Source organism: Xenopus tropicalis, chromosome 8, assembly GCF_000004195.4.
Source record: "Xenopus tropicalis strain Nigerian chromosome 8, UCB_Xtro_10.0, whole genome shotgun sequence".
In the NCBI taxonomy this organism is placed as follows: domain Eukaryota; kingdom Metazoa; phylum Chordata; class Amphibia; order Anura; family Pipidae; genus Xenopus; species Xenopus tropicalis.
This window is the reverse complement of record NC_030684.2, coordinates 80,238,647-80,263,170: the sequence shown is the minus strand read 5'-3', so window position 1 is coordinate 80,263,170 and position 24,524 is coordinate 80,238,647. Positions and strand designations below refer to the sequence as shown.

Sequence of the window (24,524 nt, the reverse complement as noted above, 5' to 3'; positions counted from 1 at the left end):
GTTCCAGCTAACTTGAATGCTTTAAAAGCATGTTTTCTTCCCAACCTTGACACCAACACTTTTATCAAACCATAAAGGTTTTGCTTTGTGATGTCTTTCCTTGCTTACAAGGGGAATATACTGACATGGAAATGTTTACAGGACAAACCTGGGAAAAGAAGGAGAAGCAAGACTTTGCAGGCTTTCTGGTATTCCACATTAATCGGTATTGCACGAATTGGCGCATGGGTTAGTAATCACTACTGTAAAGTGTGCATTACTAAAGAGACACAATTCTGCAGACTAGAAATTCAGCTATCTAAGTGTGGTAAAGTGCTGCCCAGAGCAAGGTTTTTACCTGGCCTCCTAAAAGAAATTGTTATTAAAGGTAATTTGGCTATAACTCATGAGACTCATGTATAAACAGATTGCAAAGTGTAAAATTTTGGATGAAAAAACCCAATATTTTTTACTCAAAATCTGTCTTTTTAATCCAGAATTTCAGATTAACTTGTGTCAGTGCACATGTGGGTGCAAATAAGCATCCACTTGGTAATTGCATGCAAGTTTTTGCACATAATTTCCCATTATATTTGTGTTTGAATAGGATCGCTTCAGGCATGTGGCATCATAACCAACATTAGCATCTGATTCACTAATTGGTCAATCAGTTGTACATGGTGACACAGGTCTAAGATGACCGTAACAGTAATTCCAGGGTTCCCTTGTCCTTCTATTAGTGCTAGCTGCAAATGAGCAAATATGGGCACAAGCACGTATGGGGGCACATTTGTGCCTTTTATTACATAAGGCCATCTGGTTTTGTAAATGAGTCTTATTGCCTATTACAGCTACAGTTTTTTCACCAAAATAAACGCAGCTCTGTAATTGTTTTGTGATTGCTGGTTTTATATATGCAAATGTAACAGTTTTTATCTGTTTTACGTCTGAGTTTGCAAGATTTTTGATGCTCATTTAGGCTAGCTCCATATTCTACTATAAACTTTGTTTATAATATTTTCCTAATTACATATACTAATGTTTGCTGGTCATTTTAAAAACTGACATTACCCACTATACAGTTTTTTGCTTCATTTGACATACCATAACTTACTGGGTGGCAATAGAAATTAACATGGATTTTGGCATGTATCTAGACTGTATCTACACTTTAAAGAGATACTGACACCTAAAATTAAACTATGTCAAGCTCAAGACAATGCAAAGCTCATTGTCTTTGCATGAGCTCTATAATTTTGCTATTAAAGTGCTTCCTTACCTATCAGATCCCCCAAGTCCCTCTGTAAGGGGGCTGCCATATTTGTGCAGCAGAAGACCGTTAGCATTAGAAGCTATGACTAACAGGTTAAGAAGGGACAGACAGGTTGGCAAAACAGGTTTAGGAACATCAAGTAATATCCCATCAGTGATGAATTATTCCAGGAGATCCAGCGCCACTGAAAAGGGGCCTGGTGGAAACTTGAATGGGTAGTAGCAGGGTTTGGAGGGGGAGGGACACAGACTAGGGATAAAGCTTCAAATTATTTGTCCTGGTATTCCATATTAGTATTACATTGTGCACTAAATGTTTTGCAATGTTACTACTTATGGCACATCGGTCAACCCTGCAGTTATCAGGCAACTATTTATCCTGGCAAAAAAACAAATACAAAAGCTGTTATGGGTTACTCCCACACACATACTTTGGGGCTTAGTTTAGCTGCTTTCCTTTGACACCCACTTTTTCTGATTCCACCTTTATGTGGAAAAGGCCGTTTAAAGAAATAAGAAACTTCCTTGATCTGCACAGTTTTTGTATGTAAAAAAAAAACATCTTATCACAAATATGTCAGGATCATTTCAGTTAGAAACCCAACCCTGCCTCACGCCCTTCCCAATTCTTGCACACTGAGTAAGTTAAAAAGGAGTTAAATGTTTTGGTTTTAAAGGGGCGTGACCTGTATTTCGTAAGTTTTGGGTTAAGGTTAGCAATGAAAGCACTGACAGCAGCCTTGCATCCCTTCTGGTAAAGCGCGTACACACAGTTCCTCTTTATTACGATGCACTTTCCGACACACTCCTGTACAACCTGAACTTTTCTAACAATACAAGCAATTTGAAGTAAGGATCCTGAGGGAGGCAAAAGGCAGGACTGGTCCTCACACTGTCTTCCTGCGGGCACAACAGGCGCCTTGGATAAGGGTTCAGTCCAACCAAACAGACCTCCCAACAACATGAATCGCAAAGACAGCAAAAGGTGAGAACATGGCAGAGATCTCAGGCAGGAGACTTTGCAGTTTTAATCCGACATGTACTGTTTATTTGGAAAGTCCTAGAGAGTATAGCATGATAACTTTATTGGCATCAAAAGAGTTACCCGTTTGGCTTCCTGCTTTAGGCAGGTTTCTCCTTTCTGACTTAATCATTTCAAAATCATATGTTAGATACAGTGGTATTCATTTAATAGTTTAAAGGCACAAGAGCAGTTGCCCTTAACAACCAATCAGATCTTTGCTTACATGTTCTAACTTGTAGTAGACTTGTACTGGTAGAAACAAATTGCTGATTGGCTGCTATGCGCAACTGCACTTGTGTGATTTAGCATATATCTTTGAAAACAAGCTGTATTCTAGAATATATATAAATCAAGTTGTGCTGTGTGCAGGTTTTTAGATCAGGTCAGCTATTCTTGCAGACTCTGCCTGCCTAGAAAGTATGAATGAGGGGTTTTCCATAACTAGAGAATGCTTCATTCAAAAGTTATTCCATTTCACACATCAGCATTTTCTTTGCAAGACAGATTGGGAATTGTGGCCAGGGCCGGAACTAGGGGTAGGCAGAAGAGGCAGCTGCCTAGGGCGCAACGATTGAGGGGCGCCAGGCAGGAACCTCTCCTGCCTACCCCTAGTGCTACTTTGTTATTGCCTCCGCCGCTTGTCATTAGTGGCGGAGGCAATGACCGATCTAATCGCCCCCCCGCACCGCCTCCTGTGCTTTGGCACGCATGCGCCGTTCGGGGGGGGGGCGGGGAGGTGGGCGGAGTTGGCCAACCGGGTTGCCTAGGGCGCCCGGTCGGCTTGGCCCGCCCCTGAATGTGGCGCTCCAATTATGTCTAGCTAAAAAAATACTAGCCACTTTAGCTAAACAGGTGCAAAACATCTAACCATAATATCAGACCTCTTAGTGATCTGCTACAGCATATGTATTCATATAGATGTGTGGGATTTCTGCACTAACCTAATAAAACACAGTAGTTATATCAGTGCTGGGGAAAGAGTTAGTGATGAGAGATAAAAGATGAGTAATAAAATGGGAGATAAAAGGATGTCTTTTTGTAAATTACCCTATACTTTTGCTGAAGAAAGGGATGGCAGTCTATATGGTGTGTATATATTACTGGCTCTTTAACAGAGGAGGAAGTAATGGAAAATGCAAAGGGCCATAGTCTTATTAACAGCCATGCAACATTACTTTCTTTGTGTTTGTATAAGACCAGTGTCGGACTGGGATGCCAGGGGCCCACCAGAAAACTTTAGACCATGGGCCCACTCTTCAATCTATTTTTCATCCACTTCTCACTCAACCTCTATATTTTCCTAGTTTTTTTTTTCTTTACGTACTACAATCTATTCTTCTTTATTATTAGTTGATTTGTTCCCATAGAGAAATGACCATGAATTGGGCCAAATGGTTAGAAGCAGGAGGGCCCACTGATACCTGGACCCACCTGGAGTTTTGCTGGTATCCCTGTGGGCCAGTCCAACACTGTTTAAGACTATCAGCTGGCAGTGCTTTTATGTATATTTAACATTGTTATAGGCTAAGGGCAGAGCAAACCAAATTTTTCAATAAAAAGTGCATATGCCTGAGACACTGACACACTTATAGGATGGCTGCACCCTGCCTGTGGTTCTGACAGATTGAGCAAGGCTTCTCTGTTTGGCTTGTCATGCCCACATCTAAAAAGTGCAAATTGTATCTTAATTTATGAATCAGGCACACATAGCAACTTGCCATTTTTTGTTGCAAGTGCAAATACGCTGCAATTCTGGGAAAGAAGGTTTTGTTGTCGGCAAAAAGAAACATGGCACACTGCTGTTATTTTTAACTTGACACTTGTTTTGTACGTTACCCCTTAAGTGTTGCCAGGTATAAGGCTGTCTGTCCCTTGTCTATATTACCAATTAATAACTCACAATCATTCTACAGAAAATCTCGTCTGGATATTCCTTTCCAAACTGTGAGCAACAATGGAGTTAATACCCTTGCCAAGGGCCGTCACAGTCGGAGGAGAAGGATGACCTGCCCAAGCTCTGCTGATATTAACAAGGCCATGGCAACAGTAAGCCAGGCCCAGCTTGGGAAGGGCTGCAGCCTTGAAGAACTTATTGAAATATGCATACAATCATTTGGTAAAAAAAGAAAAGTCATTATATACTAATATCATTTATATGGCTTTATAATTTTCATTGGAAAGATTTAAATTTTTATGCTGTGGATAATGCTGTGGAGAGATTTATGAATGATCCATAATGATTGTTGCTATTTATATTGATTCAGAGCTTATTGGTTACTGAAAAGGCTTTACACTTTTAGGAAACTAGATTTTATTTATATTGATATTGATCAAATGGAAAATGTAAAATAAGTGTAAATGATTTACATCCCTTCAATGGGATTGCAAACCCAGCAAGGCTCATTTAAGAATGCAAGTTAAAGACCCAGCTTCTGGTTTTGACACATTGGCGCTATTCAGAAAGATATGTTCATGCAACAAGTGGCGCGCAAATTACCAAAGCAGATGCTATATTGTATTAGTACAACATGTCCAAATTGTGATACTTAGCAAGTGGCTGCAATTATGCTGACATTTTGGGAAAAAAACATGAGTAACATACACATACATTTTGCTGGCTGCACATTGCACTGCTTTAATGAATCTTATGGTTGCCATGAGGGTGTACAAGTAAATGTCCTATTAGATAACCAGTTCCAGTGGGGTGCCAGGACAGGAGCAACAATCCAAATTTGCGTGACTTGAATGTTTGAGTTTGGTATAAGCAGTGTTATACTGCGTTTGGGGTTTTCTTTGGTATGTCAAGGAATGGTCTATTTAGACAAGTGTTTTTTAAAATTGTGACTGCATTCTATTTAGGCGGCGGAGTCCACCATCCAGGTCAAGGGCTAATTAGCCACGCCCCCTTGGGGCAAGATCCTGCTGACTAAGTAGTATAGGGCTCCATAATTTACCTGTTGATGCATAAGCTCACTCATTATTTTTGCTGCCTGAGATAAAGATAAAAAGTTCCTAAAGACTCTGCCAATCATAAATAACAGTTTTGAACTAGAAAGGGAAGTTTGAGAACAAACCATGTTAGGTTAAAAAACTTGAAGTCGCTGAATGAAATCTGATCTGTTGTGGCTCCACCCACTTTTTCTAACCTTGGACCACAGTTATATAGTAAAAACCACTTTCTAACTTTGAATGGTAAATACCCAGTGGCCAACTCTGGAAAGTTTAACAACCCTGGAATTAATACTTAAATAATGGCATCAGTTTAAATATAAACCAATGAAATTTAATGGGTGGAAATGGATTGGCTGTTGGTGGCTCTGCCCACCAACAACCTTGAATATGTAGTCAGCCAGTGACTGACTGTGCAAAGTTTGGGAACCCTGTGAGAATGGCAGCAGGTTGAATTTCCCCATTGAAAATGAATAGGTAAAACCTGGTTGGCTGTTGGCGGCTCCACCCACTTTTTCTAACTCTGAACCGCAGTTACCTGGTGACTAGCTCTGCAAAGTTTGGGGACCTTAGTATTAATATTTAAAGAATGGCAGCAGTTTAAATTTAAACATATGAAGTCTATAGGTGAAATCTGATTGGTTGTTGTTGGTGCCGCCCACTTTCTAAACTTGGAACATAGCCACCAAGCGACAAACAGTGCAAAATTTGGGGACCCTGACATTAAACATGTGAGAAAGGCAGCAGTTAAAATTTCCCCACTGAAAACAATGAAAGAAATGTGATTGGCTTTTACCGTCCCCGCCCACTTTTTCTAACCTTGAATATGTAGTCACCTAGTGACTGACTGTGCAAAGTTTGGGAACCCTGGCATCAAACCAATAAAATTCAATAGGTGAAATCTGATTGGCTGTTGGTGACTCTGCCCACTTTTCAAAGCTAAAACTTCAGTCCCCTAGTGACCAATTGTGAAAAGTTTGGGGACCCTGGTGTTAATTCTGTGAGAATGGCAGCAGGTTGAATTCCCCATTGAAAGTCAATAGGTAAAATCTGATTAGCTGTTGGTGGCTCCGCCCACCTTTTCTACCCTTGAACCTATCACCCTAAAATTTCTACCCCCACCAGAGGGGCAGGCTAATAGAGCCCGCACTCCAGTTGGGGGGAAACAGTAGGCTAGGGCTAGGCTGCCAACACTGAGAGGGAGCTTCTGGTGCGGGCTGCCTTGTTATTTAGCACACATGCGAATAAAAAGCGAGACCCGCTTGTTCATTATGCACATGCGTGAGTTGTGGCACTTGCTTGTTATGAATAAATATTGAAAATGCAGAAGGGTTGAAAAACTTTCAAACATCTTTGTACTGTACTGCATAAAAGCAGTAAAACCCAGTTGAAGGGGAACTTCATCCAAATATTAAATGCACAAGGAAAGACTAATGTACCTTAAGTGCTATACTTGTTTTGACTATACAGGTATGGGACCTGTTATCCAGAATGCTCTGGACCTGGGGTTTTCCGGATAAGGGATCTTTCCGTAATTTGGATGTTCATAACTTAAGTCTGCTAAAAATCATTCAAATATTGAATAAACCCAATAAGCTTGTTTTGCCCCCAATAAGGATTAATTATATCTTAGTTGGGATCAAGTACAAGGTACTGTTTTATAATTACAGAGAAAAAGGAAATCATTTTTAAAAATTAGAATTATTTGCTTATAATGGAGTCTATGGGAGATGGGCTTTCTGTAATTCGGAACTTTCTAGATAACGGGTTTCTGGATAAGGGATCCCATACTTGTACTAAACAATGTAGCAGAAGTCATCTCTCCTCTATATAAGATACCTTGCATGCTTCTTTGTTTTACAGTGTACTATGGTACATGTAGTTGGGTTGAACACATGCTGAGCGCAAAAACATACATATTGCATTTATATGTTTTTAGTATGTTTTTGTGAGTTACAAGCGCAACCTTTTATCTTATTGTCTTTTAAAGACATGTCAAGTGCACAAAAAGGGAATGTAATGTCAAACACATAAAATGAATCTGTGTGTTAGAGCCCTAACAGAGATGCTGTCCTGTTAAGAAGCATACATTTTTATGTTTCAATAAATTTAAAATGGATACTTCTGAAATGTTTTTTTTTTTATTCTTTGTTGTAAATAATGTAACTTTAAATGATTCTTATATATTCTACAAATAATTGTGTACCACTTAAAATAGGTGTAAGACAGATTCATGTAAAATTTTGCAGGGCAGCATTTTTTAGCAATGTCAGCTATTGCCAACTTCACATATTTAACATGGAAATGTAATCCCCTGGATAAGTATTTGGAACATTATAAAGTGTGTTTCCACAATAAGGGAAATTACGTGGAGCATCAGACCATGCATGAGGTTTACTGGAATGTAATGAATGAAGTATGACTGGTTATGTTGCTTTAATTGGCATAATATTGTTATTAAAATCAGGCTATGTTTGCCAATGAATATCAGAAGTCAATTGTCTGGCCCAGAACACAAACACGTGCACACAAGAGGTACTAAAATACCCTTAATTGTGTTATGTGGTACATACATTATATTTTCTGTAATATATTTTCTAGAGACTTTATTAGCACAATTGAACTGTCCAAATCTCTTTGTCGTTTCTGAAAGATGTGGATGGCAGACTGTGGAGGAATGAAGACACCGTTCACATGACCCTTGTTATGCACAGCTGGGTGGTACCATCTGCTGAATTTGCACAGAAGCTTTTTCAACTATATCCTTAATGATGTAATAATGGGGCAAGGAGGGCTTTAAAGATCAATACATGATGGAGTGTTATAGATATATGCCATTTCCTTGAAACTGTTCTTGTGTATAATGTCTTAACTTAGAATCACTTATAAGGATGCAGCTAATAGTGTCAGGAAGACGTTGATCCGTCACTTACTGTGGTAAGGTGTTCACTATCTATCTATGTATCTATCTATGTATCTATCTATCTATCTATCTATCTATCATCTATCAATCTATCATCACATATGATAATCTATAACAAAGACTCAAAGATTGTGAATGGGCAGTGTTTCCTCTGACACACAGAGATCAAAGTCAGACAAGTTTTTTACAAAGAGTACCCAGCCTTTTCTCAGTACATCCCTAGGCAGCACAGGTGACAGAAGCATAATATACTCTTCCTTTTAGTGCTATGGCGCACGTAGAGATTAGACACCTGTGATAAATCCGCTCTGCTGTGGGCGACTAATCTCTTGGAAATGCTTTCCCACTGGCAATAATGTAAATCACCCAGTGGGAAAACATATGCCTTTCTTCATTTTTCAGAAGTTGAACAAAGTTCCCTCACAAGCAAACTGTGGCAGACTTTGGAAAAAAAAGAAGCAAAAAAAGAAATAGGGCTTTCTGGGCTTTCCCTTTGCATTAACAACTTCCTTGGCAGTTGTTGCTATCATGCTTCCTGGAGGTAGGAGGCTATAATTTTGCCAGCTATGATGAGGACAGATATGAGGATAGGAAATGGATACGATTTGCTTTCTCCTTGTACTGAGTTCTCCTGAGTTATTCAGTCAGTTGCATCATTTTTTGCTATAGGATAAATGATCTGTAGGGGAAGCCTGAGTTAACCACCTGCCGTCATCACTGAGTGTGAGGACAGCCTAGTGACCCTAAGAAGATTACTTTCTGCCCAGTTTTTTAACTTGAGGGTCTGCAGAGATATTGGAGTACATCACTCACAGTACAGTTGTTTAAAGTGTGTTGGCACTGTTGGTGATTAAGCTTTCTGACTTTTTGCCCCCAAGAGTAGTTGGTACTTGAGGGGGCGGATATATACAATATAGGGGTGCTGGCAGCATAATAAAAAGGGCTAGAAGAGGTGAACACATGCCTGGAAGACTGAGGGACTGCATTTGGCTGTATGTGAGGTGCAGTGATAACTTTTTTCTGTAACTATGTCCTTAGGTATATAGTGTGTTCATTAGATGCATGTGTTTGTTTCTGATGTTGTGTGTCCACAGCTAAAGCTATATCCTGTGCACACTGCTTGACAGGTTTTGGAACAGCAACTATCCAGAAATATTCCGACTTGACAGTAAATTAGATGATATGATGACTAACTTTTGGGAGAAAGAGGGTGGAGGGCCATGCCAACATCAGCTAATTGACACATCCCAAGGGTAAGCGATCACAGCTATATAATTGCCAATAATTTTGCTGGTTTTGGAACGTTTTAATAATGTCTTGTTGCTTTCTATTTGCATGTGTCTGCCACCTATGTCATATTACATTTAGTGAAGAAGCCAATTCAGCATTCATGCAATAGAACATATTGCTTAATTTCTGACTAGGCCTGTAAACTGTAATGCAATGTACAATATTGTGTCTATATGACAAGTTTAACTTTTACATTTCTTTCCTAATTTCTAATATTGCAATACAGTTTGTATTATTCTCTGTTCCAGATTTGACCAGGACATAATCAGAACACTTCCAGGATCCCCAAGTTTCAATAAGAAACGGAAAGTCTCTCTTCTTTTTGATCACTTGGAGCCTTCAGAACTGGCTGATCATCTGAGTTACCTTGAGTTTAAATGTTTCTGCAGAATTTTGGTATAGCAAGGAATATATTTATCAAAGATTTCCCTCTTAGGTTATTTCATGTATTGTAAGGCCAGAAATACAGTGGAGGCAGCTGGTTTGTATTTTAGGAATGTTGTGTTTTACAATAGAAATAATGGAAATTTTCACTTGAAATCTGGGTCCAGGTATATTTTGTTTTGAAGTTCTTTTTCAATTTCTAGTTGTTAACAGAAGAGCAAAGATAGGGGTCTAGGCAATGATCCTGCGCGGGTCCTTCTACTGTTCCATTGCCGAAATATTTTTATTCATATAAAATGCATTTAACTTTGATTGTTAGAGTTTCTTCTTTAATTGAATTTGATTTGGCTAAACAAATGGCAATGTTTTGACAGGGTGTTGGGTCATTAGAAACCATGTCCTTCATATAAGCAAAATCTAATTTAGGAACTAGCTGGAAGCTAGTTCACTTTATAGAGGAAGCACTTCACTAGTCTTTTTCTGCAGCAACACACCCTGACCTATGTACTTGTTTCCCTCCCCACTTTGTTTCTGTTTTTCTGTATGTCTCTTTTTCCTAATAGATTGTAGGCTCCTCAGGACAAGGACCTTATCCCACTTAAGTATTTATTTTTACTTTCTAATTTATAATAACTAAACCCCAGTTCTTCCTTGTAATGCACTGCCTATATCTGTGGTGCTATATAAATATAATACAATAGAATACAAAGATAGTGTACTATTGCATGCCCCACCTATCAACTTGATAGATAACAAGAATGTTAATTAATCTACAGGTAGCCCTTTAGTGGTCATCTGTTCAAAAGCAAACATCCTGTTTGCTATGCATCTGTGCAAATAAGGGGAAAGAGTGTAGTATGTGGTACTAGTATTAATGCTGCATGCTTTAGCTAACACCTCTAATTATAAAACTGCTTGGGTGGCAATAAAAAAAATATTTGCTCTAGGAAATATCCCCTTCTTTCCCTTTACAATCTTCATATGCAAATCCTATATATTGTAAACTGTAAATACACACATATATTATGCTTACAATTTTATGTCTTTAGCGGGTCACTAGCACAACAATGTTTTACCCCCATAATCCTAGTCTTAAATTAGCCTTAAATGCAGTCTTTTTATGGAAGGAGTACACACTCTACCCAAACATTCATAAGCACATTTTAGAAGGAGGGAGCATACTCATTGTTGCAGGGTCTGCTATATTGTATTTACACCACTGCTTAAGTGAATTTGTGTTTGTCTGATAAGTAATGTGTAAAGTGTTTTGTAGTTTTATAGTCTTATCTAGTTAAATGCTCTAACCTATTGCACTAGTGTTTATATTTCTGCTCTGGACTTTTCTATTGTAAGCTAAATTAAAATATATGGAAACCTTTTTTGTTCCTAACAGCACATAGACTTTAGAAGTTACACTCTTCAGAACTCTCTCCGAGAGATTCCTCGCCTGGAAAGATCAGTCACATTGTGCAACAGTATTTCCCAGTGGGTACAGCTCATGATTCTAAATCGACCGACGCCTCAGCAAAGGGCAGAGGTGTTTACTAAATTTATCCAGGTGACACAGGTAAAATGGTGTTTGTATCTGTCTGTGATACTGTAATCTTCCATTATTGAAAAGGGGTCATCAGACAGAATAACACAGTCATTAAAGATGAACTAATGTTCAGCAGTATATATGTGGATTTTTCAGTTATTCACTGTTATAGAACCTTACCCTGTAAGCTGCTTTGGCAGTGTTCCACTCTGGCCCGCTGCATACATTTCAGACACAAACAGTAAAAGTGCCTGCTTAAGTTGCATCTTTATGAACAGAATATAGGTTGTCAAAGAAGTGGATCTTTGCCCAGTGTATTCACCCATAAGAGAGAATTGCATTTCACAATTGCATTAACTGTCATTATCAGAGTGAGACTCAACCTATGACAGGCAGGTGGCTCCTGTATATGTCTGTCCTGCCTCCTAGTAGGCTTCTTGGCATGAGCACCAGTTGGCTAATGCATGCAACAAACTCACATGGATTTTAGTAAAGTTTGCCACCTATCTTTGGCTTGTTATAAAGATGCCGAAGTTTGCAGCCTGCTTTTGGTCTCAGGTTTGTTTTACAGACTTGAAGCAAGTTCCCTGCCGTGACCTACAGCCTGGTTCTAACCTCTGTGCACTTCACAAAGCTTTTATCATATAGGCACCTTTGCTGTTGCTACAAAAAAGCCTGGGGCCCCAAAAGGGTGTCAGTGAACAGTGTTTATATAGCTGCTTTTCTGTGTCACATTTTCACTTGCTGTGCACTGTACACTGCAGATTACACTTTCAAAAGTGGTCCACTGATGAATCAGCTGAGATGCATATTTAATAGATATTGATCAGGATTGTCAGACCACAATACATAGTCCGAATATTGTTAGAAATGAAATTTTATGCAATTTTATTGTTAAATATGGCAGCCTCTATACAATGCTCTGGACTCATGCACTCACACTTTGCATATCAATTGTTTAAAGTCTTAAAGCAGCATGTACATATTGTATGTACATACTGTGTTGGCCATACAGTTGCATGTTGTGGACACTTATAATAAGCACGATATAGTTTAACAAGTCTCAGTGTGCAGCACAGGCAACCCTCCAATTTCTGCAGCTAGTGTTTTGGGCTTGTCTCCTAATTTTTAAATGTGTATCTCTTCTGGTCTGTGGGGGGTACACAGCAGCCCCATGTGGTTTTATCTATGTTTTTTAACTCTGTAGGTTAAAGCACTACAATAACAGAGCAAAGATGGCCTCGCTCATTACTGATACGTCTCCTTTGGTTCTTACAGAAGCTTCGTAAACTGCAGAATTTTAATACACTCATGGCTGTGATTGGGGGGCTTTGCCATAGTGCCATTTCAAGGCTGAAGGAGACTCATAGCCATCTATCACAGGAGGTGCTAAAGGTTAGTGGAGTAATGAACAGGAAGCACAAAGTTTTTTAGATGGACATTAAATGTTAAACAGGTATTTGATGAGTTAGGTAATGGGAAAGGGGACCTTTGTGGTAGGAGGTTTCGAGTGCTAGATTTAAATATATAATTGAAATTTATGAACCCCCCGTTTACCCCCAAAAGTTGTCTCTTTACGCATCTGTAATCTCTGTTTAACAGACAATGAGTGAGATGACAGAGTTGGTTTCCTCCAGCAGTAACTACAGTACATATCGGAGAGTGTACAATGAATGTGTAGGGTTTAAAATACCCATATTAGGGGTGCAGTTGAAGGACCTGGTTTCCCTAAATGAAGCTTTACCTGATTACCTGGATAATGGGAAGTTTAATGTCAGCAAACTGCGCGGTCTGTATCTCCACATTCTGGAATTGCTTCATCTCCAGAAAACAGTTCCAAAATTCAAAGCTGACAAGGATGTGATATTGCTTCTAACAGTGAGTAATTTGTGTTTGTCTATTAACTGCAAGGAATGCCATAAAAAATCATGAAGTCTCATTCTACTTAGTTGATGGGGCCCAAGTTATTATCACACTGCCCATCTTGGCCCCTAGAAGGTAGGCATGCCAGCTAGGTAGAATAGGGCTCAGTGAACAAAGTGCTTATCAAAATAGGCCATGAGTCAAATCAGCCATGACTATACTTTATATCAGTGCTGTCCAACTTCTGCGGTGCCGAGGGATGGAATTTCTCTAGCATACATGGTGGAGGGCCGCAAATGGAATACATTTTGACCACTCCCCTTTTTAAACCACACCCACTTTAAACCACACCCATTTTATCACAATGGTGGTAGTGCAGCAAAAACCCAAATGCTTGGTCCTCTCTGTGGGGATATCAATCATCATTCATATGGGAAAGAATTATATTATGTCATATTAAGACACACCCTTAAATCCATATGCCTCCACCTCCCCTGTGGATAGCATAGCAACCCCCAGCACATAATTACACACCTTAGGAACCATTTAATGGCTATTTCCAACTGCTAACAAACTCCCAGAACAAACCCCTGCCAGGTTCACCTCCCACAGGCAGCATAGGGCAGGCAGAGTGTGGCACACACAGGCAGCATAAGGCAGGCAGAGTATGGCACACACAGGCAGCATAGGGCAGACAGACTATGGCACACACAGACAGCATAGGGCAGGCAGACTATGGCACACACAGGCAGCATAGGGTAGGCAGAGTATGGCACATACAGGCAGCTTAGGGCAGGTAGATTATGGCACACACAGGCAGCATAGGGCAGAGTATGGCACACACAGGTAGCATAGGGCAGGCAGAGTACTGCCTGTGTGTGCCATAGTCTGTCTGCCCTATGCTGGGTGGCCACACAGAGGGGGGTCGCCAGTTGGACAGCACTGCTTTATATGATCAAACTTGCCACCTAAACTCTGCCTGTGCTATGGCAAGCTTTAATCCTTTCAGGGCCACATATCTGGATCACTGCATGGGTCTGGGCTCTTCACTCTTCAAGGTTAAGGCCCATGGCAGCTCTACTTCTTGGACTGTTCTTCTATACATACTTGCATGAGTAAAAGTGTAGTAGTTAGTCTGAAAAGATTCTTGGCATTTACATTGCCTGGGTATCAGTAATTATATGTATCTGTCATGTTAAATATTTTGTGTATTGTTTTTCCAGAGGCTTACACTTACCTGGACTGTACATTTTGCACAAAATTAGGTGGCACGCTTTTATTGTTTGCAAAAACACACCTGTAAAAAATTACAGACGGGTATTTAAAATACAGTTAGGGGAACGTACACATGTTTTCTGCCTTGGTTTTGCCCAAAGGCGATAAAAAATAATGATCATAAATATGGCCCTTATTGTTGTGTTTAAGTGGATCACTGGTTTTGCCAGTGATCATGTCATTATGTTGCCACTACTTTGCTATACCAGTGATGAATATACATGAAATTGATGAAGCAATGTGTGAGGACAAAGCTGGCACTATGTGTACTATACAAGTAGTAAGTATACATATTATATTATTATACAGTAACGTATGAGGAAAACTTCTACTACCCGTACTATACAGGTGCTGAGTATAAATGTCATGGTAGTAATGTGTGCGTAGAAAGCTGGTACTACATATATTACAGTATTAACAGTGTATGTGTTATTGTGTTGTTATGTGTAAGACAGTGGATCCCAAACTGTGTGGCTGCCCCCTTTGGGGGGACTTGGAGCAGTGGCAGGGGAGCAAAGGCCATTCAGGTTAGGATGAGAACTGGGCAGAATTGCTATTATCATTCCTAGATACACATGAAAGCCCAGCTTGAAGGTCAGGATATGTATTTTAGTCCTAATATTCTCAATATTTTTATGGGTTAAGAGGGTTGGACCTTAAAGGAAATCTATACCCCCCAAGAAATGTAGGTCTCTATAAAAACATATTGCATAAATCAGATCATATGTAAAACTCTGTTTCATCTTAATAAACAATTTTCATAAAAATATACTTTTTTAGTAGTATGTGCCATTAATCCTTTAATAGGTCACTCAACATAATATAAACTAGCTGTTGATTGATTATTCATTCTGGGGGCATAGATTTCCTTTAAAACTGAAAAAGTTTGACAGCCACTGGTGAAAGGGAGCTGGCACTTTCTGTACTATATAGGTGTTCAGTATGAATGCCTTGGTATTATAACGTGTAGACAGCTGGCACAAATGCATTATACTGTTACAGAGTATACTTGTCATTGTGAAACAGTAAGCAAGAAGTCAATCTCAGTAAATTTGTCCTTGCAGTCATCACTTGACCTGTTTCACACAGAAGATGAGATTTATTCTTTGTCCTATGCAAGGGAACCCCGGAGTCACAAATCCCTGGTAAGAACATATACATTTCTTCAACTCACTTTTTGTATTTGTAGTGACTGATAGACACACTTATTTCTACATTGAGATGGGAAATTATATAATAAAAATGTATATAAAAAGTATATAGATTTTTCTTATGGAGTGCTACTGAATGCCCTGTAGCCTTGCTCTTCCTTAATACTATCAAATAATAGATAATCCATGAAGATAAATACTGGACCCCAGAACCATTGGTCGTTGTCTGTCATTCCTGCTGGCACCCATAAATGTGCAGTAATGTTCTAGACTTAGTTATTATTAAAGGACAAGGCAACTCAAAATATAATTTTTGCCTAATAAAAGAAACCAAAATCCTAAGCAGCTTTGCAATATACATTTATTACAAGTTTGTAATGGTTTTTGAGTTATTTGTATTTATAATTGCTATTAGAAGCAGTGCTTGCCTGTCATTTTCTATTCTCTGCCCTGGTGGCTCAGACTGTTGAAACATTGTAACACAAGGCAGCAGACTGACAGACCAGTATTGCTGGAGAAGCAAGACCTTTGCAACATTGTTTAAAATGTAACAACCAGGAGTTCAGCAAATGCTGCTTTCAGTAGCAATTACATTTACAAATAACATTTAAAGCGCTACAATTTTTTTATTGTTTCATATTGGAAAGTTGCTTAGAATTATGTTTTCTTTCATTATGCAAAACATTATTTTTGGAGTTGACATGCCCTTTAAGTTGCTTGATGATTTGGTACTATTATAGGTATTATTTGTAAGTACCAATAGAGTAGCCTTAGTAACATTTGATCATAGTTTGGACATATTCAGAACTAATAGACATATTCAGTTTTCAGCACTAATGTAGTTTACTTCAATAGCCACTTTTCTTAAATCATGTTTCTCTTCCTGGCATAGGCATCTGCACCTTACAAACCCTCCAGTGGGATATTGCAGTGGCCCCATACAGTCCCCTTGCAGTCAGACTCTGAGAACCTTAGTCACAATGTGGAACAAATGGTGGAGGTAAGCTAATACTGAGTTTGTTAATTGCCAGCGTATATACAGTATTTGCGTGTCATTGCTTTCTTTAAGTAAGCAGCCACTGGTAACTGAAAACCTGTTGCTTTAACAACTTTAGATGTGTGTTAAACCCCATAGAAACTGTGAGTTTCGAATTTACAAAACCACGTAGCAAGTTAATGTGGTTATTTCTGCTCTCAGCTTTCCTGAGCACATAATAAGCCTTGTTTGATGACTGAAAGCTGTACTGTAGATGTCAGAGAACAGCCAGCTAAGATATTGCGAGACAGGCAACATTTGTAATCCAGCTGGAGCATTCTCTTTCAACCTGAGCTGTCAGCTCAGGGGATGCCTGAATTTGCAGTTCTTCAACAGGTTGCTTATCATGGTATAGTCTCTTATGAGATTATTATGACCACTAACACTAAATAAAAATTAGGTATAGACCAGATATACTATTTACTATGTATTTATATCAGTTCTGTTTTTCATTACAACATGTTTGTTAGCGGTCTAAACAAACCACCGCCTTTCCCATTGTCTCCAGTGGCCCCCAAAAACCCTACCAGAAAAAACACATATATTTTAATTCAATACAAATTCCTCATGGTCTAGGAATGATGGCACATTTTACAACTGCAGATTCGGTAAATATTATATGTGTGTAAAAGCTACATTGCATTTCACTACATTTTGAATTTCTTACTGGTGCTTTAAATATGACCTTTGCCATGGCTTAATGCAATTCAAAGCAAACCAAAGTAGATTAGTGCTAAATGTGGCAAAGTTAAGAGAAAAAACAGTGGCTGTTATTTTGTCTGCCACTCCCTTGTGCAAACTTTTGTGTCTAAAGTATGAAACACATGGATTTAGGGGTGACAAGTTGCACCTGCCACATCTGTGTATGGGGCATCTCCACAACTTACTTGTGTATCATTACTGACTGCAGGAAGGCGTACCTGCTGTGGGTGCATTGGGAACTCTGTATTTACGGTAAAGGCAAGTTCTCTTGCTTTGTGGCTTGTGCTGCCTCATGTGCCAACAAAGGTAATAACAGAGCAAAACACAAAGAGCACATTGCAAAATGCAAAGTGTACATTGTCTGCATTTCAGATACTCAAGTCAGAAGTGATAAATTTACTAGCAACTAAAAATAAAAATATCAGTTTTTTAGTGAATTCAATAAAAAATGAATACTGATTATTTATGCTGCACTGCTTGCCAAAAGCAAAAGGCTTGTGGATCAGAGGCAAGGACACTGAATAGTCCTTTGGGGAACTCCACATTGCACCCAGTCTCTAAAAAAACTATAATGTAAACATTTATGGAGCTTGAAATCTTTTGATAGCTACCATAAATTCATAATCACAGCTTCTGCTCATTGCACAGTAATTTCTGGGAACCTCCATTGAATTTATATTCCTGGTATTGGGACCTACCATCAAACCAGTGATGTTCAAACTCTAGCCTTTGTGTCCCCAAATACTCTTAGCAGTCTTCAAAAACAGCACAAGGGCCAGATGTTTGCCTATTCTTGCTCTATGATTTTGCATTCCGAACAGTGATAGAGCAAAAATGTCATGCTGAATTTGATATGCCAGCTTGGAAGAACTTCAGGTTGCTGTATGATCATTTGCCTCACCATCAGGCATGCAGAGCTCACACAAACACACACACTTCCTGACTATACTTCCTGATTTGCTCATGCTAAGGTTAACCCTTCTTGCACAGTTCTACACTAAGTTAATACTAAAGTACCAGATGTTCTGGCAGTAAATTGTGCCAGAATATGCCATTAAACAAAGAAATCATAGTGCAACAGTAGTAAACAGCATACTTTTCTTCCATTTGCTGCTAGCCTCTTCACTTCTGCTATAGCCTTCTCCAAAACTACTATAACATACTCTGGATTTTGGCACAATTACAATGATGTTTGGTGGTGCAGAGCCAATCTTTACAAAGCGTGCCTAGTGCTACAGAAAATAGTGTTACACTGCCATCACAGCTATTACTGAAAAAGTCATTATTGTCTTCATCTGCAGTGGCCTCTCTCTAATGTGTGCCCAGACTCTACTCTTTCCTTCAGTTCACACTGACAGTAGGTCATTGCTATTCTTCTGTTTTAGTCTGTTTTCCAGTTTTATGACCCAGAGCAGCGAGGATATATTTCTCTGGAAGACTTTGATAAAATTGTTGCCAGCCTACCTTTCTCTTGTCACATTTTGGAAAGGGACCAGTAAGTATGATGACCCACACTCAAAAGTGAATGCATAGATAATACAAATTATGTGTGTGATAATGGAACAGACTCTCCTTTACAGTGATGGGCCAGTAAGTCGCCAGGAGATGACTTTATACTTCAGGAAAGCCAGTCACATCTGCACCAAGTTGGGGGTCAGCTTTCTGCAGAGTGTGGTGGAGACTCGGCTAAAGAAATCACCATTATGTGCAAACTGTGTAAGTTAGTGCAGCTGAAATGTTATAGTGTCTGTGTGTGTGTACAAAAGGAGGGGTACATTAAGGAGAGGCACATGTACCATTGCTTATTTTTGCCCTTTTTTTCATGGGATAGCACAATGGGAGAACACTTTATTTCTTATATATGCAGATATAAAACATGTCTAGACCATCACCCATATTTTTCTCTTTTATTTGCAGATTTGGGCTGTGGCTAAACAAGGTTTTGTTTGTGGAGGTAAGAGATGCAAGAAAGTGGAGTAGGACAGCAATGTCACAAGAGGTTAACTATACTTCTTTCCTTCCTGCTGTGCATTAATATGTTCTAGGAAACACAGACACAGTGGCCTCATTTTGTGTGAGCCAAATACCTCTGTGCACCAGAACTGTGGTGTCAGCGGTGTAGCTAGTAGAGTTTGGGGGGCCTCAGTTTGAACCTGGTCAAGCTCCACTCCTTCTTGCGTCCCACAATTCCCCATTTCTTGGTGGAAGGGACATCAATGCCAGGAGGTTTGGGAAGCATGGAGGACCAGGAATATTGGATATCATGCAAACTGAGCCATGGGTGCCCTTTTCTGTAACTGGAGTCCTGCTGTGGTGTTTAATAAGAGAATTCATAAGATTCCCCTATACCTGGAAGCTGACATGCTACATCTGACTTTGTATCCCTAGACAAATATGGTATTATGTAATAAAAGATCTTGGGGCTGATTCACTAAGGGCTCTGGTACACGGGGAGATTAGTCGCCCGCGGCAAAACTCCCTGCTCGCGGGCGACTAATCTCCCCGAGTTGCCTTCCCTCTGCCATCCCACCGGCGAACATGTAAGTCGCCGGCGGGATGGCAGACGCGGCAGCGCGATTTCGCGCAAATCGCCGAAAAAGACTCGCGAGGCTTTTTCGGCGATTTCCCGAAATCGCCCCGCCGCGTCTGCCATCCCGCCGGCGACTTACATGTTCGCCGGTGGGATGGCAGAGGGAAGGCAACTCGGGGAGATTAGTCGCCCGCGAGCAGGGAGTTTTGCCGCGGGCGACTAATCTCCCCGTGTACCAGAGCCCTAAAGGATGATAACGCTTATCGCATGGTTTTTTGCGTTAAAAAGCATGCGATATAAGTATATATAATAAGTACCGATTCATCAAAGTAATTTTGCATGCGTTAATCCGCATATCGCATGCGCAAAAAAACGTATCATCGCAAAGCGTTATTTCTAATGCATTGCATTAATTAATGAATAGAAATAGTACTAACGCATGATTCACAAACACTTATGAAGAGTTAAACTCGGAAAATATTGCTTTAATCTGTGTGAATATTAACACCTACTTGGGGTAGGCGGTACTTAAACAACATTGCGGTTTGTGAGCGTTTGGCAACACAACATAGAGTTTTTTCAGTCAGATTTTTCAAGTATGTGATTGTCCTAGAGTGATGCATCCTCCAATTTTCAGGGAAATGCCAATTTTCAGAACAGTAGTTTTCAAAAAGTAATGGTTATGTGCGTAATATTGTGCGCTAATTTCGCACGCGGGAAATAACGCACGCGGGAAATAACGCACGCAGCGGAAAATAACGCAAGAAAATTGCTCACCGCGAGTTAAATAACGCAAGGAACATCGCTTCTTAATTATGACAAGTGTCCTTTTAGTGACTTAAGCTTTGAGTTGCAAAAAATAAGAAGTGCTAAAATTTTTAACGCATGCTATAAATAGCGCTCGTTTTATCAACCTTTACTGAATTGGCCCCCTAGTCACCTATAGCACCCAATCACAAATAGAATTTAATAGTCACCTGTTTAACAGCAAATATCTTATTAGTTTCTGTGGGATACTGTGTCTGGCAAACTTTGTGCCTTTTATTATACTGAGTTGGATTTGGATGTAAAAATATTAGGATAGTTCTTTCTCAGAAGCAGCTAGATAGTTATTAAGGGGTCATTTATTCAGATTGGGGAATTAAGTACAATTGCTGATTCAGCAAGCACTTCATTCCCCCGATGTGGCTGAAATATGCATCTTGCGGTGGACTAAATCTGCTGGGCCATCCCTGTCCTTACCAACTGTGTGAAGTGTGTGATGAAGTTAATGGAAGGGTAGGGGGCAGGAGGAGTGATTACTATGTGCCAACCTTGCCCACCTCTCATGAATACAGACCTGCCGTACTGAGGCAGCATTGTTTTTATGTGGGAGGCCACAGATTTAGAGCTCAGAGACCTGCAGCAGTACTGCAAAGTGCTAGGACAGCACAGCCTCACATTCTATTGTTACATTTTTTCATGTTGTGCCAAACTTTACTCCCTTACAGAATTCACTTCTCTTCTTCCTTATTCCAGTTTTAGACAAGGAACTAATGAAGAGCTGGTCACCTGATGTAGTCAGTTCTACAGAAGTGAATTCTGAATCCAGAGGCCAGAACATAAAAACACAGTGCCAACAGGCTACCCAGACAGAGGGGCCTCCAAATGCAGGTTCTGCTCACTATATTGCTGTAGAAAGCCCAGCTGTTGCCAGATCTCCCTGTGAGAATTTCTGCAGAAGATCACAGTCATTACTTGTCCAACTACAAGAACTGGAAAAGGTTAGTGGCAACTTTATAAAATTCATATTTGTAGGTGCAAAAACGTATGCAGAATTGCTGCAGTGCTTGGGAATTGTATAATGCCCAAGAGGAAACTAGGCCTCATGTAGACAGTTCTTTCAAACTCTATACTTTTTAACTTTCTAACTTAATACTACAGAAAAACAAGTTTAGGGGACTGATTTACTAAGTGCTATATTGCACCATTGCACTATATTGCAGTTTCCCAGATCAACTAGCTGGATTTTTGCTCTCATAGTCTAATTGGGCATGTTCAAGAGGTTAGTTGCCCGTGACAACGAAGATTTGTGGATGGGCGACTAATCTCCCCATGTACCCCTGCCCTCAATTGATAAGATTATTCATTGTAAGGGTGAAGACACGTGGAGCTCCTAGTAGCAGCTACGTGTCGTGGCTACTAAAATAGACAATGCTGATCTTGTACTGATAATTGTCTCTACGTGTGTTTTAGCAAAGGTAATTCTCAGTATTGTCTATGGCAGGGTATTTTCTGGTGTTTAGTAGCCATAACATGTAGCTGCTACTAATAGCTCCACGTGTCTTCGCCCTAAAACATTTCCAACACACTTTCACTGTGACATAGCTCCTTTGTTAAACTGGAGAATACAATGTTTGATTTACTCCTTTTACCTGCATACATGCATACCTTTCTGTGTACCAAGGCAAATGCATTCCGCTTTCCTACATGTAATATTTTTCTGTATGTGGTACATTGCAGGAAAGAGACAATCTGCTTTTAGAAAATGCTGGACTACATAGCTCCAATTCTGAGCTGTTAGTGGAAAATGCCAGGCTGCAGAGCCAGCTGAGTGGCTTACAAGAGGATATACGGGCACTGAAGCTGGATTCAAGTATGCAGCCTTCTGTCTCTCCAATCCTTGATCCCATGGGCTCACTCCACCTTCAGTGCGATGGAAAACTCTGACCTATAAACAAAGATATGAATCGGCATCTAAGCAGATATCACCAACCAATGCATATGAAGAGCTTTGGACTCTACTTTGCAGCATCTCAGAACATCATGCTGCATGGAATGCAGTGTTCTGTTTTTCCAGTGACATTATGCAACTGTGAATCAGAATGCTCCATGGGTTTGGTGTACTAAAAGTAATACATTTCTGAGCATTTAATTTATTTGGAAAGTTAAGGTGCTTTAACGCCACGCATCTGCTTGCGTGGAGATGATGTACTCACTGGTGCCTTGTATTCTCAGAACGCTGGCAGAATGAAGATAAGTGCACTTCAACCAGTATCTTGTTAGTCTTGACTTGTAATTCTTGTGTACAAAAATATTTGTGCGAATTTAAGTGTGCAACACGAACACAGCTTGGTACGTTTGAACTTGATGGACTTTGGTCTGTTATCAACCCAACGTAACTATGTAATTATGTATCTAAGGCAGACTAAGGTCTGAAAGCACTTATATCGTACTTAATGTGGTTGTATAAACTATGTTACATATACATATGTGCATATAAATGTTCTGTGCACACCATAATTTGAGTATATTAAAGTGTAAAAATTATAGTACTAAATATGGATATTTTTCCATCTCAGGGTCACTTTAAAGGTGGCCATACACGCACCGATATTATCGTACGAAACCTCGTTTCGTACGATAATCGGTGCGTGTATGGCATGTCGGCGAGTCGACCGATATCGCAGGAAGCTGCCGATATCGGACGACTCGCCGATCGGACAAGTTTGAAAATTTTGATCGGGCGCCATAGAAGGCGCCTGACCAAAATTCTCCCTTCAGAGCTGAATCGGCAGAAGGAGGTAGAAATCCTATTGTTTCTACCTCCTTACCTGCCGATTCAGCCCTGAATGGTGTGTGGCGGATCTTACGATGTTTCGTGCGACCGATGGTCGTACGAAACCTCGTCGGATCGCCACGTGTATGGCCACCTTAAGTCTGGAGTAAATCTCCAACAACTATGGAATAATATGGGTAGAATAATGTGCAGTGTTGTATTTTTGGTAAAATTTTGCATTGACTTTACTTGTGAATTACAAACAATGTACAATGGTTTGTAGCTGTTTGTTTGCTGTCACACATACAGTTCATGCATTTATACATGTTGTTGCTGCTGTTTAAATTAATGGTGTGCTGCCAAATGATTCTACCCTACCTTCATAACACCCAACAGATCAACAGGCAATAACTATAGTCACTATTATAATATATATAATATTATATATATATATATATATATACAGGAACAAATGGAGCCCACCCTAAAGAAGTTCAAACACCCATGGTGCTGGCAAAATTTTTTTTATACAGACAGTGAGCCGCACACACAGGGACTTTGCACAAAATCACACGTTTATTGAGAAAAAAAAGGTCCAACGTTTCGAGCACCAACTGTGCGGCTCACTGTCTGTGTATATATATATATATATATATATATATATATATAATATAATATTACGTATTAGTCCAAATAGTCCCCAGCACCCATATACTAATTTAAGCAGTAATGAATCTTGACTGCACCTGTGTGTATATCTGATCTATCAGGCAGTGCAGCAAAATCTGACTTTATTGCTTCGGAAGGCAAATATCTACTTTTCCCACAGGCATCATGACTGTTTTACTTGAACCCTGGGCTGTAACTAAACACTGGGTTCAAGTGCCTCATAATGCCAATGGGTCATTTAGCAGGATGGAAACAACTGCCTTTCCAGGGTCATTTTCCAACAGCAAGGAGCCCTACACCCTGCTGCTTCAATTCCATTGTCCCCTGATCCCTATGGCTGCCTAGAGAAAGCTCTGGCTATGTGTCAGCTATAGTGTCATGTGCTTATGTCATCTTAACTGA

General features: G+C 39.8%; 1 protein-coding gene across 1 annotated transcript; it reads left to right on the top strand.

Moving 5' to 3' along the window:
* Positions 1 to 1,542: 1,542 nt before the first annotated feature.
* Positions 1,543 to 23,247, top strand: rasgrp4 (RAS guanyl releasing protein 4). The gene is made up of 16 exons (XM_002939253.5): positions 1,543 to 2,236; positions 4,189 to 4,391; positions 7,878 to 7,983; positions 8,108 to 8,161; positions 9,275 to 9,400; positions 9,686 to 9,833; positions 11,215 to 11,388; positions 12,637 to 12,753; positions 12,961 to 13,236; positions 15,561 to 15,641; positions 16,540 to 16,647; positions 18,771 to 18,880; positions 18,966 to 19,101; positions 19,303 to 19,339; positions 21,434 to 21,678; positions 22,418 to 23,247. Exons 1-16 carry the CDS (start codon positions 2,214 to 2,216, stop codon positions 22,622 to 22,624), a joined length of 2,151 nt encoding a protein of 716 aa, XP_002939299.2. The 5' UTR covers positions 1,543 to 2,213; the 3' UTR covers positions 22,625 to 23,247.
* The last annotated feature ends 1,277 nt before the right edge of the window (positions 23,248 to 24,524 follow it).

Excerpts from the sequence above, each read along its gene's own strand:
- rasgrp4 (XM_002939253.5), top strand. The coding sequence starts at position 2,214 with ATGAATCGCAAAGACAGCAAAAG. Across the intron at positions 16,648-18,770 it reads ATGTGGAACAAATGGTGGAG|TCTGTTTTCCAGTTTTATGA; the intron begins GTAAGCTAATAC and ends CTTCTGTTTTAG. Across the intron at positions 19,102-19,302 it reads CACCATTATGTGCAAACTGT|ATTTGGGCTGTGGCTAAACA; the intron begins GTAAGTTAGTGC and ends TTTTATTTGCAG.